General features: G+C 36.9%; 1 protein-coding gene across 1 annotated transcript in view; it reads right to left on the reverse strand.

The window, feature by feature from the left end:
- Positions 1-15,202, reverse strand: part of RAB11FIP2 (RAB11 family interacting protein 2 (class I)) — a 30,017-nt gene extending 14,815 nt beyond the window's left edge. Inside the window, exons 1-3 of the mRNA XM_009881584.1 lie at positions 14,668-15,202; positions 2,849-3,291; positions 1,679-2,141 (exon numbers count right to left, since the gene is read on the reverse strand). Coding sequence (XP_009879886.1) covers positions 1,679-2,141; positions 2,849-3,291; positions 14,668-15,020 — 1,259 coding nt within the window. The 5' untranslated portion in view covers positions 15,021-15,202. The remainder of the gene's footprint in view (positions 1-1,678; positions 2,142-2,848; positions 3,292-14,667) is intronic.
- Positions 15,203-15,239: the final 37 nt, after the last annotated feature.

Genomic DNA, 15,239 nt, shown 5'->3' on the forward strand with positions numbered 1-15,239 from the left:
AGATTTATATTTATCAAGATCTGCTGCATTCAAGAACTTCAAGAGATTTCTCTACTTATATCTAGCATCTGCTTGAATACATTTTTTCATTTAAAAAAAAAAAAGCTATGTAATTTTAATTGTTATTTAAATTACTTGTCTTTAAAGGAGCTTATTTAAATGGAAGTTTAAGTTCTGACAAACCAAGCTACATCCTAACCTTATTCTAATCTAGAGAAATCCTTTATTACATAAATAATATTCTAGGACACTGTCTGTAAACATGTTTTTTAAGACACTAGGAACTGACTTGACTTGTAGAAGACACTAAGAAGATAATTCACTGAAGTCTGTATGAGCTTGTAGCAACCAAATCTTTTCTATAGCCATTCCATTTCAGTTCATTTATCTAATTCACATCCATGATTAAATTTCTTGAGAAAATTATTATAAACTTATATCAGGAGTGCATGCATTCTCACCTATAAATAAAACGGAGCTGGGATACAGTAAGTTCAATCTGTTCTAAAGTCTTAAAGAACAACATAACAAGAAACAAATTACTTTTTTTTTTTTAAAGACAATACTACTGTGTCATTAATTAAGGAACTAACAGACAGTGAAAAGGCACATTTGTTAGAACCATGTTTTCCATTTACAACAGTGATTTATTTTACAACCTTAAAATTCCAGTTTGGAGCATTTTAATTTTAAATTTAAATTCAATTTCTATCAAATTTAAGTCATTAAATAGAAACAAATCATTACTTTGGAAAAAAAAAAAAACACAAACTTTTAATTTCTAGCATTAATATACAGAAAAAAAAGAATACAAATGAATAACAGTTGAATAATTAACTGATTAAACATTTGTCCATCGGGAACAGTATATATGTGTGTATATATATAAAGAGAGAGACAGTATATCTTCCTCACTAGCAAACAAAAGCCAGAAAGGAAACTGTGGGATGTACTTTTGGGTGTTTGTTCGTTTGTTTGTTTTAAGGAAAACAAGTAAACTGTTGATAGATAAACAAAGGATAAAATGGATTATTTAAATCAAAGTTTCTTATCAACACTGGTCACTCTGCTTAACACATAAACTACTGCCTTGTGCAATGACTTGAATACACAGGAACTCAGTGAGCCAAAGGAATTCAAGTGTGGTAAATGCCCATGTGGGTGCTCCCATTTAGAAACAGAATGGTCGTCAATTCTTGTGCTTTAATGTATAGAATCTAAATCCTTTTTTTTTTTTTTCCCAAATGGTGAAATCCACAGGATTTGTTTTCATTACTCAAATTTTTTTCATCCTTTTATTTATTCCATTTCATCTTTGGCTCAGACTTGAAACTTCTGCCTCTAAAACCTTGGCTTAGGGCAGTGTAATAATTAGCAACGAGTGTTCAGTTAAAGCAGAACTTTCAGGAAGAACCTATTCTGAAGCACGAACAAGGTCTTCCACAAACGCAAGTACCCAAGAACATTCACAGTACATATTAGTAATATTAGTAATATAAATGTAATTTCAAAATGAAGAAAAGATCAAACTATATAAAAAGTTCATAACTTTTTCTTAGAAACAGATAAGCAATGATATAAACGTATATAAAGCACAAAGATTGTGTTCCTCAACACTTCACATTTTCATTTATATAACATGTTCAAGATATCAGATCGAAATACAGCAAAAACCTACCTTGAAGATGGCAACATGCTTGTAGGCTTGTAGTTTGTCATAAACGGATTAGTCGAATCATAATCAAAACTCTCCTGATGAGTTTCACCAAACGCACTAGGTGATTTCAAGTCAGTAGAACTGTCTGATCCCCCATTGCTAAGTTTATCTGACCTCTTGCTATCTTTTTTTCCAGTCACTCTTTCAAAAAGACTAACTTTCTCTTTTTTCTCCTTTTTAATTTCTTTTCTGATTTCGACCGCTTTGGAAAACAGACTTATGTTTGGATCCCATGTTGCTGGGCTTTCTTCAAATGGATTCTTCTGTCTTGGCAGTGTAGCAAATTTTTGGGGTAACGAAGCACTCACATTGGTAAATGGGTCATTTTGTGCTTCAAGTGCAGCTTCGTCAACTGTGCTGTCAAGCTGGTTCATTTTAGAAGTATCAACACTTAATGTCCTTCTATGTGGAGATTTTAGACTCCCTGCAAACAATCCGTCATTAGTATATTATCAATGAGACACTTAGCATAGTTTCTGACATGCAGAGAACCCATGTTAGCTCCGGTCTAGCAGCTTTGCAACTGAGCCTCAGTTCAAAACACTGCTGAGTAACTAAGCCATTGGAAACAAAAAAAAAAAAAGGAACAGCTGTGGCCTTAACTTTGTGATTCAGAAACATTTATGGATGGACACTACAGCAAACTTTTGTTTCCTGTGTGAAAAGTAAGTTCTATAAAGAAGACAGCTATGACTAGTGTGCCATTCCAGAAGGCAACAGTCGTCTATTGCTGCATAACAACTTTGAACAATGCAAAGTATTTTCAGCTCTTCATATAAATCAGGTTTAAAACTTTCGTGATAGTTTTCAACTTTTTAAACAGACTTTTATTTTTCACAAGACGCTATTTTGCCCTCTAGAATGCAGTGCTTCCCTACAATATACTCTCAAATGAAGACATAAGAAGAAAAATGCTAAATTACCACAAATTATGACCAATATAATTTATTTCTTATGCTCAGAAACAGCAGTTATGAGTTACCACCAACTAATGGAAGTGAAGAAAAAAAAAAGGCCAGCAATAATTCTTAACTTTTTGGACTCGTAATTGCTTCATAAACTAAAGAAACAGACTTTTGAATGCTCTAATAGCAGTGAACTGTAATTATAACAGTCATGAGTTTTACTTACCACCCTCATCAACCGAACCAAACGATTCTAGCTGACGCCTGAAAAGATGAGAGTAGCCAACTGTGCCGGATTTCATTTTTTCTGAGGAGACGTGCGATCCCGTTAAATCTGACATTGAATGAGCTGAGGATAGCCGCTGAGGTCCCAAAAGGAAAGGTTTTTTTGGTTTTGATTTCATTTGTACTTCACCACTACATACCTCTACATTTGCATCAGGTATGTGAGTACTCGGGATGATTGCAGAGGATGTATCCGAAAAGGTCCCATCATTTTTTCGACCTTTCATTTTGTCTTTTAGTTTAGCAAAAGGGGACTTAGTTTTGTCCTTCATTGACAAATCAAACATACTTGCTGTCATGTTGTTCCTCATAAACTGAATATTGACCTTTATTTCTCCTCTGTCTTTAGTTCTCTTCCCTTGTCTGGACTCTAGGTGAAACCACCTTAAAGGAGAAAAACAGCAAGTTAAGTTGTGTTTTCTGGAGGCTAGTCATTAAATTCTGGTTAGTTGGTTAATGTATCTGGCTAGAATAATTTAAAATATGAAACCCAAATTCCATACCAAAATTTAAAACATTCCTGGTACTGAAAAACTTTTTTGTCTATATTTGTTTTTGAAGAGAAAACTTAGTAATTAAGCAAGCACAAAGCTCTTTGCAATGGTCACCTGTTTGGAGAACCAAAACCAACCCAGTGGAAGCTTACTAAACTTCATCAAAGCTGATGGGCTTACATCTGCTTCCGAAGGAGAACTTGTATCTAAATGTTAATTATAAATATAAACACATTTTATTTTGCTTTTTAAAACACTTGATATTTTTCAAGTGGCCTTTATTTAGCAGTGACGCATATTACCTGAATGTATACTATGTGGCAAATATTTCATCTGGTAACCTTTTCTCCTTTGATTTTGCTCAGGTTTATATGCTAGCGAATGTTTCTCCCCTCTGTCCCTTCCTTCTAAATGCTGGTTAAGATTTATGTCAACTGCAGTAGCACTAGCAAAGAAATACATATCTGAGACCCCTGAATAGTCAACCATCATTTCGTTCTGCAGCTGCAGCCCCTACTAACTTCGACGGTAACTCCACGAGCAGTGGTGGGAGATCAGCGAGTGTGTAGGACTATCTAACAGCTGTCCCTTCTTTTGCAGGTCACCAGTAGGATTAACTTCAGAAATATTTCCACAGGCTTTGGAGCCATGACATAAACCCCCACTCCTTGAAAACAGATCAAAGGTGGATGATCTGTTTCAAAAAGCCAAGTGTGCTTCTTTGCCAGGTTCAATAAAGGCTTTATCATCCAAGCATCTTATTCATTCCCTACTGTGCTCCACTGTCCCTTGGAAGCATCTGCAGAATTACGGCTCAATATTCCTTCACCTAAATGAATGACTGACAGACAATCCCTTCCCCACACCCATCATCAATAGTCTCTTCCTACTTCTAAAAAGGGCACAAGGGCACATTTCAGATCCGCCAGCTCCACAGAAGTGCTGTAAACCAACAGTCAGGAGAAACACATCCACGCACGCTAATGCAACAGTGCATTGTCACTGTGACGTAACTTTTGAACGGGAGACTAAGAAACGAAATTGCCTATCAGCACAGATGCAAAATTGATCATGCAGTTATATATACATTATTCAATACTGCCAAATATAGAAAACAAGGTCAGGAAAGGAGAAAAATAACCCTCAATTTCCTTTCAGATTTCATAAATATTTTTAAAGGTGACAGCTGAAATAAAATTTTCAGGCAGAGATACTATTTTTTGAGTTGAGAAAATACTTCTAAAAGTGACCCACCAAAGAAATAAAAAAAGGATAAGGAGTATTATGACTTTGTTTGTTGCTCTGTGGTATCCAAAAAGTTTTCTATCCCACAGTAAATCAGAATAAATAAGAAATATCAGACCTTCTCTGTCCTGACACTGGACAACATGAATCCAGTCCAGTAGATCCAGAAGTTCAAACTGGCAGAAGGACAATTAAACCTTTAGGAAGAAAGTTTTTCTTCTGTTGTGAGGCAACTTCATTTATGTATTTTAAATGAAAAAGCAATCCTGAAATATGTTATGTGTCTGACGAAGATGGATCATTTTCCCTTTTAGTTAATAACGTTTCACTTCTTGGTAACTGATTCCAGAAACTCTTTAATTCATCTACAGAGTCATTACAGAAAACACACACAACAGAACCAAGAGTAAACCTTTTTTGTGATATAATATTGCAAAAACTGGAAGACAAGATAGCCTACTTTCTTTAAAACTCTTCTTTAAAAGAAACTATGTTCATATATTCTCTTAAAAAATAAAAACAATACACAGCCATAATGAACAGGCACTTGCTTATAAATCTCCATCAGACAGATCTTGCCGGAGCAAAAAAAAAATATAAAAATCCCCAAACAAAAATCCATCCTGAAACAGAGAAATTTCTCACCATGATTCCTGTGATAGACACTAAACATCAACATAAGTATAAATATAAATAAGGCTTATGAGTGTTTGAAGAGGCTTAACAGGCAGAGAGGACCTCTCTTTTTGACATTCAAGCTTAATGGCTCAATCTGTGCTGTAAGAAAACATTTTCCCCTTCTCCCTCTTTCCCTCCCCTCCCAGGTCTCAAGCGTTAATACTGGATCTCTGATAAGATTGCTGAATTTTCATATGTTTCTACTTAAGAATTAACAAAACTTTAAACTGATGTATGACACTCACTAACTTTTTTTAGAACACTATAAAAACATAAATTCTTTAGCTTTTGCTGTGTGGAATGTGCCTTTTCTTTTAAAACTTAATTTAACTTAATTATTGACTTTCTTATCGTGAATCAACAAGCACTCTGTGCCACTACCAGTACTCACCTGCTAATGGCATGTATCTACGTACTGTTTTGACATTCACCAGGTCTGAAGGAAAGAATTCCAGCACACAACTAATATGTTGCCTTTGCAGCTTGAACATTTCTTTTCAAAGTAGACTTTGAAGAACTTGACACTAAAAATAAGTTCAGCTGGGAAAATAGAGACTCTCCTTACCCCAGGAAGACAATACAACTGCATAAGGGACTGGACCTCACTCATACCTGCTGGGACCAGGTTCAACACTACTACTGATTCCAAAGAATTTAATCATAAACTCTTTATTCCAGCAAAATTCCTCTGGACTTCAGTGGAATTTCTATTTGAATAATGATTGCTGGATCAAATCTTTGTATAAAACACAGATATTTAATTTTCATAGGCATTTCAAGGAGGTTTCTTTGTTACCTTGGAGAGTTTATCTTGTTTTAGTTATAATGAAGGTTCCATATGCTTCAGCTCATAACAAGACAATATGAGAAGCAGACTCAAATCATGATTTTCTTCAAATTCAAAGGCAAATAATTACTTTTTTAAACAGATGAGAACAAATACAGGCAATGCATTTGTGTGGAGCTACACGTGAATGAGCAACTGAGTCTGTAAATGTTTCTTATTAGAATCTGTTTCTACAACACATGGGTGTGAGCAACAAACAGAAAAAAAAAAAAGTGCTGCACAAAATAGAAAAAGGAATTGGAAAATGAAGTCCACTGTTTTCAGATAACAACATTTGGGTCCTAAAATACTAAATTCCACTATACCGCTGCCAATTTAAAAAATTGTAATGTATTATAAAAGCCAATAAAACTTGCTATTTTGGTTTTGTTTACAGTACTTTTAGCCACAATAAATGCTCCATTTGTCAGGCTGCCATAAGCTTATTCTATAGAAAGCCTGTACAAAGTAGGAAAATAGCCAATAACATACACGAACAAAACAGGGTGGCTTTTACAAGAGCAGATGCCCTTTTATTTAATAACCAAATATTACATCCAGTCTTGCAGACAGTCTTTATTTAAACAGACCTTGTACAAAGTCTGGCAAATTTTCCCAACTTCAAAGGAAGCCCTATTGCCTTCTGAATCACATTCATACTTCTTGCTCTCACCTTCAAATGTTCTGTAGGACAACATCCTCCATACACCCTCTAATTTTGACTTTTCCCCTATGGTTTCCATCAGGACAACCCTTGCTTCTTTTCTCATCTGTTTTTGACTGCGCTAATGGGCTTCGCCTGTCTTGCACAGGTTTCTGATCATTTTTATTTTGTAAGTATTATATGAATTGCCACTCTATATGCCGACAATTTTTTGGAACATGTAAAGAGAAGATCAACATTCAAGGCTGAAAAATCCTGCTGCCCAGTCAGCCCTGAAAAACTCAAACCCTATCTGAAGAAACATGGCCATTTTCTAACCATGACAAAATCACTCATTTTTGGCCATACCTATAACTAGGCGTGGAAAAAGCAAACTCCCCTATTTCTATGAAAGACAGTAACCATCTTCTGCATACTATTAAAGTGAATTCCACAGTATCAGCAGTATTGACCCCTTTTCCTTAGACAGGAAGGTTTAAGGAGAAAAATAAGTTACTATTAATGAGCAAGTGAGAAAATTCTGGCCTGCCTATTCCACCTAGATAGCTAGTGATGTACAAACACATTTTCAACACAATTTCTTTACCTGTTCTTTTCCTCCCTTTCTTCTGATTTCACCTTCTTCCCATGAACTTGGTTTTCCAACTCACTTTTGCTTATCTACACTATTCTCATTGCACCCTTCATCCTGCATTCAACAAATATTTTGAAACCAGTATCTTGTTTCTCTTCTCCTAATAGCAGGAAGCTGATGTCGTGGTGTCTTACCCCCCAAATTTGCCATGGAATTTGACAGTTCCAAGTCTTAGCCTTCTCTCTTCTTTGAAGAGGCACCAGTCAACCTATTCACCGTGGAACAGTGAGCAGGATAGGCTGACAGTATGGGTAAGAAAAATAATAACATTATAGGTAAGAAAAAACACTATGTAATTTTAATTACATTTTAATTATATAGTTAAAACTTTAACAGCCTCCAAAAACACTGGGATACTTTTCTACTAATTTCAACAGGAATTAGAAATCTTCTAGCGAGCACATTCAACCTGTGCATGACAGATGACCTTCTGACTCCATCTTTTCATCTGCGCCAAAGATGGAAACTACAAAACGAATTTTCCCACTCATTTTGCTGCTTCTCAAATACACCATTCTGCCTTCACTCTACCAGTAAATATCTATTGAGCTGATCTAATTTGGCTTTGCTGAAATCATTAGATTGCACCCAAAATTTTTTGTGAAATCTGATTTCAACCCAAAGTTTACTGAAAGAATTCTGCAAAAAGCAATACAATCATAGCATCCAGAAGGCTTCTAACCTTGATTTTGCAGGTAAAATCAGCATCCTGATCTGTTAAGCAACTTCAATCTGCTGCACAGTGATGAGGAGAATTTTCTACACCAGCTGGTACTTCTAAAACTACTCCTATAGAACACCATCGAAATCCCAATGATGGAACATGTCCATCAGCTGTCACGGGAAAGAAATACCTCTTCATTTAGATTATCACATTCAAGGTAGATACACTGAAGAAACTTGCTTCATAAAATCCCACTAACATAAATATCCACAGCTAATGGATAAAAGGCAACATCCAAAGCCCAGCACTGTCTAACATTTTCATTAGCAGCAAATGCACTTTGAAAAATGCAGAAGTATGTTTTGTGATAAATCACTTGGATACCATACCAAAAGACTGCCCCAAAAGTCAGTAAGTAGGAAAATGAAGGCAAGGGGCTGAGCACAGACTACATCGTGTATGAGGGGAAATGAAGAAGAAAACAGATTATTTATTAAAATAAGTGATGACATTCACAAAGATGAATACTATTACTTTCTGGAAGCCAACTGAAATGAGATATACAAAGTAGAGTTTAAAAATAAATATTACGGAGTGACATCGTAACACCACAAAACATATGGGAACTGACACATATCACAACACCCCTACTAAGGGATTAGCTAACATCAACTGGAATCAAAGTAATTAAAGTGGTCTTAGTTTACTTATTATTTTGGCTAAAGACTAAGTGTGAAAACTTTTATTTTAGAAACAAAATAACTGAAAGTATGAGAATTAAGGCCAGTTATTTCAGTTGAGTGCGTGTAGAAGCATGTGTGTATGCACAGAAAATGGAGAAGTACTTCAATCCAGATGGCACTCAGACTCTGACTCAGAATTACGACTTATTCAGAGGATGTGCTTGCATTTGTTGTCAAAATGTAAATGCTGGGAATATTACTAGATAATTTGAACATATAGCTCTAATTCCATAAAGCTACAACTGAGCACAATTTTTTGTTGTCCCCCATAACCATCTATCTCTTCTGTTCCTCACTACCAACTTTCCTTCATTTTTATTACATTTATTGAGCAGTACCACGAAAGCAACAGCACAAATCCACACAGATCCTCCAGGCTGCTCATTATTTCTGTGCCTTTGACAAACTTCTCAGTTACTACTCTTCCCATTTTTGACTAGAGTGGAATGAGCGTTTTCTCTTACTTTCATCACGACATTTTTATAATTTCTGTTACAGCCTGCCATTTCCACTCCTATTTAGTTTTCTCACCTAAAACAATCTAAAATGCATTTTTCTGGTTTAAACTAAATTTAAGACTCTAAATTATTAAATGGTATTTAGAAAGTGTTAAGTTTTGTAGAATTATTTTTAAAGAGGCATTAACAAGCACTAAGGCCGTGACATACTATCTATTTACTAGTTGTTTGCTTGTTCCTAATTCAAGTTGTATTTGAAGCCACCTACTCGAGCGCCTGCCTCTTGCTCATGCTGCTGCAGACAAAAAAGGGACAGGGCAGAGGCAGTCGAAGGAGAGACCTGTCCATATCCATGGGGGAGGCTGCCAAGAAGGAATTCACATTAATTTGGAGGAAGTCACACAATTCTCCTATCTTTCAGGAAGCTCAGCAGCCCTAAGGAGTAAGTGCTCACAACACAGGGGTATTGAACATGATGGGTCGGTAATTCTTTTTGTTTGCTTGTTTGCTGAGAACCTGGTTTTGACTGTTTTATATGATAGATGTAAGCAGAGGAGTAACAGCTTAGATAAGGCCAAGACTCCTTCACTGTATTATGCTTAAATAAGCATTTTTTACAACATTGAAGCAATTTGGGGGTGGGGTGTTGAGGTATTATAGAAACCAGAGAGAAGGCGAATTAAGTCACAAATAAAAATGTCTCCTCCAACAAAATTTCTGTAAGAAACAATAACTCTACCATCGCCTGCCCCCCTCAAATTTACAACGTTCCAGACAAGCATTGCATCTTATATCAGCCGAACGTATAATAAAATTAGCTCTCCAGGAAAGCTAATAAAGGAATGGACAATAAATAGCGTGGAATTAGAGAACGGCGAGGATGAAGCAAATACCGATGAAATAAGTAACATTATGATGAAAGCTAACGGAAATTTGTTCTTCTATTGCTGTGTTCACTTAGCACACAGGAAAAAAAAACAACTAAGTACAGTTATTAAAAAAACCTACTGAAAAATACTTCAGTAAATTCAGACATGTCAGTAAATGAGTATTTTTTTTATTCCATGATAATTCAAAATTTGTTTTGATGTTACGCAGATCAGATCATCAGCAATATTAAGGCAACTATGAATTATAACTGAATTGAAATTATTACAAAGATGTATATATCCTTTAAAACAACAAATTCATTGATCATCATTTACATTCAAATTGCAAGAGCAAAGGAGGTATATTTATTCTACAACAGCATACAAAAAAACTGTCATGTATTTCTCATAAAGAATTAAAAAAAAAACCCACAGGATTTTACTGCAAAAAATAAAACCATGTCAGAAATCTAAGATCTGAAAAGTTATGCTGAATATACTTCCAATAAAGCAGTATCTCCCAATTTTTTGAACTGTTAAAAAAACTTCAGTAAAATCTCTTAGCTTCTGGAGCCCAGTTTTCAACTCTGGAGAAAAGAGCAGAAGAAGTAACAAGAGCCTGTCCATTTCCAACTACAGCAGAGATGCCAGAGACAGAAATTTACAAAGTCAGAACAGTGTGATGGGCGCTTTTGGACCAAAAAAGAAAGAAAGTGAACTAGGATCCGGCAGACGCTTTGGCTGAGGTCTCAGGAAAAGACCTAGTAAGAGACCATCTGAGCCACATCTGGATCTAACTGTTCCAGGAATTTTCACTTTTAAGAATTCAAAAAATCATCGGTTTCAGAAAGAAAGAGAAAGGACATCGTGTGATGGTGCGTACAGAACTTTCACTATCAAATTATAGTAAATATACTGCTTTGTTTCATTGAATATTGTGTGAAATCAAGTTTATTAGAACATAAGACGCGCAAATCCTATCATGAGGCCTCTGCGTGAAAACTTTACTGCAGAGTATTTTTCTTAAGGTGTGACTAGTACCAAGAAATCTATAGAGAAAAAAGGATTATTTTTCCCTAACATAACATTTCTGAAGCTGCAGTGAATTTTTTAATTTATTTTTTCCAAATTATAAAATATTAAATTAAAAAAATATATACAAAAAGCTTAATGTCACACACCCCACGGTCTTCCTAGGAATTCAAAATCAGCTGGTAGCCTTCACTTCTCATACCTCCTCACTAAAAAAGCACTAGGGAATTGCTGACAGGGTTCAGCATTGTGCAGAATATTAAATATCTTTTTTGCAATACCCTGGTGACTCTTGAGTCTGTCTCTTACAGCACCATATGTACAGCTGTGTTGGAAAGAGGAAGCTATTAAATATATTAAAAAGTAGAAATATTACCAATAGACACTTCATCAAATAACTGGATCTCATTCATCCCCAAACAAAGCAAGAAATGTTAAGGTTACATCAACATGAGAAAATAACTCTGGATTTAATAACACCACAAGCCTGTTGAACATATTTGAAAGTAAAAACATAGCTTAATAAAACAGATTAGTGTTTCTGAAACAATGAATATAGCTTTCAACCATCAAAATGCTTTGGTAATAAAGACATTGGACTTGGTCTTGAAAGGCACTGGGTATCTCAGTTCCCACACCACAGTCACGGCTAGAAGGTCTTCGGGTCCAAATATATTACCCTCAGTTTACTGCCAACACAGGACTAGGAATATTTTGTATCAAAACGGATTTAATAAAAGGGGAATAAGAAAGAGTGTTTTGTTTGAGATCACATTTGCAAATATATTCTTGAAAGTTTGCCCTCCTCCCACATACATGTACAAATATTGCATCTGCGTCTCCAACTAATGCTTAAAGGAGTCAGCAACAACACACACGCATTCCACGAAGGCATACAAGCAGACAACCCTGACCAGTGTTCAGATGTTTTTGAAAAGTTAAGGACTCTGATTTTTTTCAAAAGTGAGTTTCAAAAAGGACATTTCCTAGGTTTCTAAAGACACAGACAGGAAAACTGGACCTTCAGTGGTTCCTATCTCGTAAGAATTTTAAATGGGCATTAAGTGAGCACGTGCTGCCAAAAATCCCACTAACTGCCTATCTGCACTTTTACACGTACGTAAGATTTTTACAAGTGTGGCTGTTTGGCTCTGGAAGCCTAACACCCATCAACTTTTAATAAGATCTGCAATCTTAAATGTTCAAGTAACTTCTGAAAATAGGATTTAGGCTGTTTGTAAAAATTTCCCCATAGGCCCCTGTCTTCCGCAGTACAGCTTGCAGGCGGAGCGCAGCTTTCTCAGGGAGCCCTGGTAATTTCAGCGGTGGTCTAGGGAAGTACCGCTGCACATTTACATAGTGTGAGCTCCTCTTTCACACTTCAGAGAAAGAAACGAAAAATAAAGCACACCTATGAAGCCCTGCTAAACACAACTTCATATAAAAATACCAAAGAGATCTGCATGTTTATTTAACTGTCAGGAGGACTATGTTAATTACCCCACTTACAAATTTTTGCAATAATTTTGTAAGACTCCAATACTACTTTTGCTAAAATTGGTGCAAAAGCGTATGGTTCCCCAAAGCAAAAAGAGGTTTTGTTACGCACAGTAATACATGAATAATTTACACATTTTCCTCCAGTTTCTGAATACATATTTCTACCCAGACTTAGAAAGTTTTTACTCTTAGTAGCGTTTCTACTTGATTCATTCACCTTTTTTTTTTATTGTAGAGCAGTTAGGTGTTTAAACCAAAGCAGTTGCCTATGACTTGCAAGATAATTACAACTGATGATTAAAGAATATTTAAGAGGCATGTCTGAAGAAACTTCTTGAAACAAGTGTAAACAGAAATTAAGACCCTAAGGCTACAGGCATTACCATGTATTGCATCAAGATAACTGGTTTGTCCTTAAAAAGATAAGCAATTAAAAAGTATAACGCTTCAGACCATGAACCCACAAGAGATTCCGCACTGACATGTTTTTTCCTGTTATATGGTTAGTGAACATACTGTTTTGCTAAAAATTTATAGTTTACAAAAAAACCCCAACCACCAGGGCAAAGACATCTCTGACTTGTCTTTGGTGCTCCTTCAATCTCAGCCACTGCCCATAAGCAGGACAAGGTTTTGAGATGGTTTCTGCAGAAACAGTTGACTGATCAACAAGACCTGGCTGGTGTTGCTGTACTGATTTCCTCCTCTAACTGCCCGCTCGGACACTGCTGCAGGTTCCCGCCTCCCCAGCACTGTCAGCAACAGAAAAACGATGCCAGCCTCTTAGTCACTGACACAAAATTCAGCATCTTACTATAGATCCACCATCACTAACAGGAGAAATACCAGACTTGAATTTTAACAGCTGAGATTTGGTCACAGGAGCCTTTCTACTCTACTGAAGAGACACTGAAGGAGGAAAGGCACCTGGGACAGGAACTTTTCAACCATTGCAGAAAGATTTGTCAGCTCCTAGCATGGAGGTCTCCATGCGGTTCTTGGACTACTTCTGTGGGACAAACATAGCTAACACAAACACAAATCACGTAGTCACAGGCACACCTGCAGTACACTTACACTTGCAGTTTATTCCCATACGCTTTGGACGATAAATTACACTGGTACCAGACATCTTTGTGCAATCATGTCCTAACCAGAAACTATAAACAATCTTACTAATTTAGTTGGAAAACCCAGGGAGTTAGATAGGTTTACAGTTCAGCCTGATAAACTTAATAAACTGCTGTGATTATTAATTTTTTTTTTGCATTCCAGTGCCAAAATCTGCTGGCAAATAGCAATTTTATTTGACAAAGGCTTATGTAGCTAATGATGGAGGCTACCACAACGGCAGAAATTTCTCTTCAGTGTGCTCTGTTGGGGCCTGCTGTACAGAGCAGCCTGCAGGATTGCGGCCTAAGACTTATCAGGATCAAAAAAGCACTGCACTGCTGTGGTAAAGCCTTCACTAAGTCACAGTTCATTGACCACTAAAACATAAATATAAAATATTTAAAGATGCTTGGTTATAGCGACTGAAGGAAAACATTTTTAAAGGGCACGACACCAGGCTTTGACAGAATCTGAGTCTTGTACGTGGTTCAAATTGAGGTAGGAGCTGAATGGGGGGATATGGCCCTGAGCAGAACGAAGAAAAATCTTTAGAAAAACAAACTGTAATGAGTTCACGTTGCACATAAGAATTTGTCAAAAAATGTTAATGACAGTCCTTCCTTGTGCAGGGCGACCACTGTGATTACAGTAAACTCTCTGGAAGAGGTCAGGCTGCAATGACATAACTGTATACATTAGGGGCTTTGAATGCACCACAGAAGAAAGAAACATACTAATTTCATTTCCAAGTATGTTGATAATAAGTCTGCTACTCCCCCCCACCAAGTGCAAGTGTACTAGGAATACAAATTATAATGAAAAAAAACAACCATCACTTACTCTGTTTTCCTTCTTTGCTTGTCCTCAAATATATCATTCAGACTTATCGCCACCTGTCCCAAAAACTTGTCCAGCCCCACCAACGACCTGTGCATGACGATCAGGTACAGGATGTATTTTTCTGGATTCTCCTGCATGAGTAATCCAGGGAGCTCAAAGGAGGCCTCTTCTTTCCAGATGGGATCCAGGGTCTTCTCGGCCACCGAGGTGGAGTACTTCTCCTTGCCCAGCTGTATGATGGTGTAGGCATCGTTGCTGCCATTTTTACCTTTTGGCTTCAAACCTTTGGCTTGAAGGACCGTAACTTGCACGTGAGTTGGGAACCACTTCTGGGCTTGCTCTGCTAACATCATCTTTGAGGATCACGGCAGCGATAACAAACACAAAGTCTGTGAGTCTTTGAGTTACTGCGTAAGGGCACTTACGGCGGAGACACCTGTCAGGGGGCTCAGCCTGGTCCTTCCTCCAGCGCTCCTCGCCGCGGCGGGCACCCACCAGCCCTCAGGTCCCCCCCTCCCCACGCAGCCCTACCCGCGGCTCCATGCCTGGGGGCTGCAGGGTTCCCCCTACCA

Source organism: Charadrius vociferus, unplaced genomic scaffold, assembly GCF_000708025.1.
Source record: "Charadrius vociferus isolate BGI_N301 unplaced genomic scaffold, ASM70802v2 scaffold282, whole genome shotgun sequence".
NCBI classification, from domain to species: Eukaryota; Metazoa; Chordata; class Aves; order Charadriiformes; family Charadriidae; genus Charadrius; species Charadrius vociferus.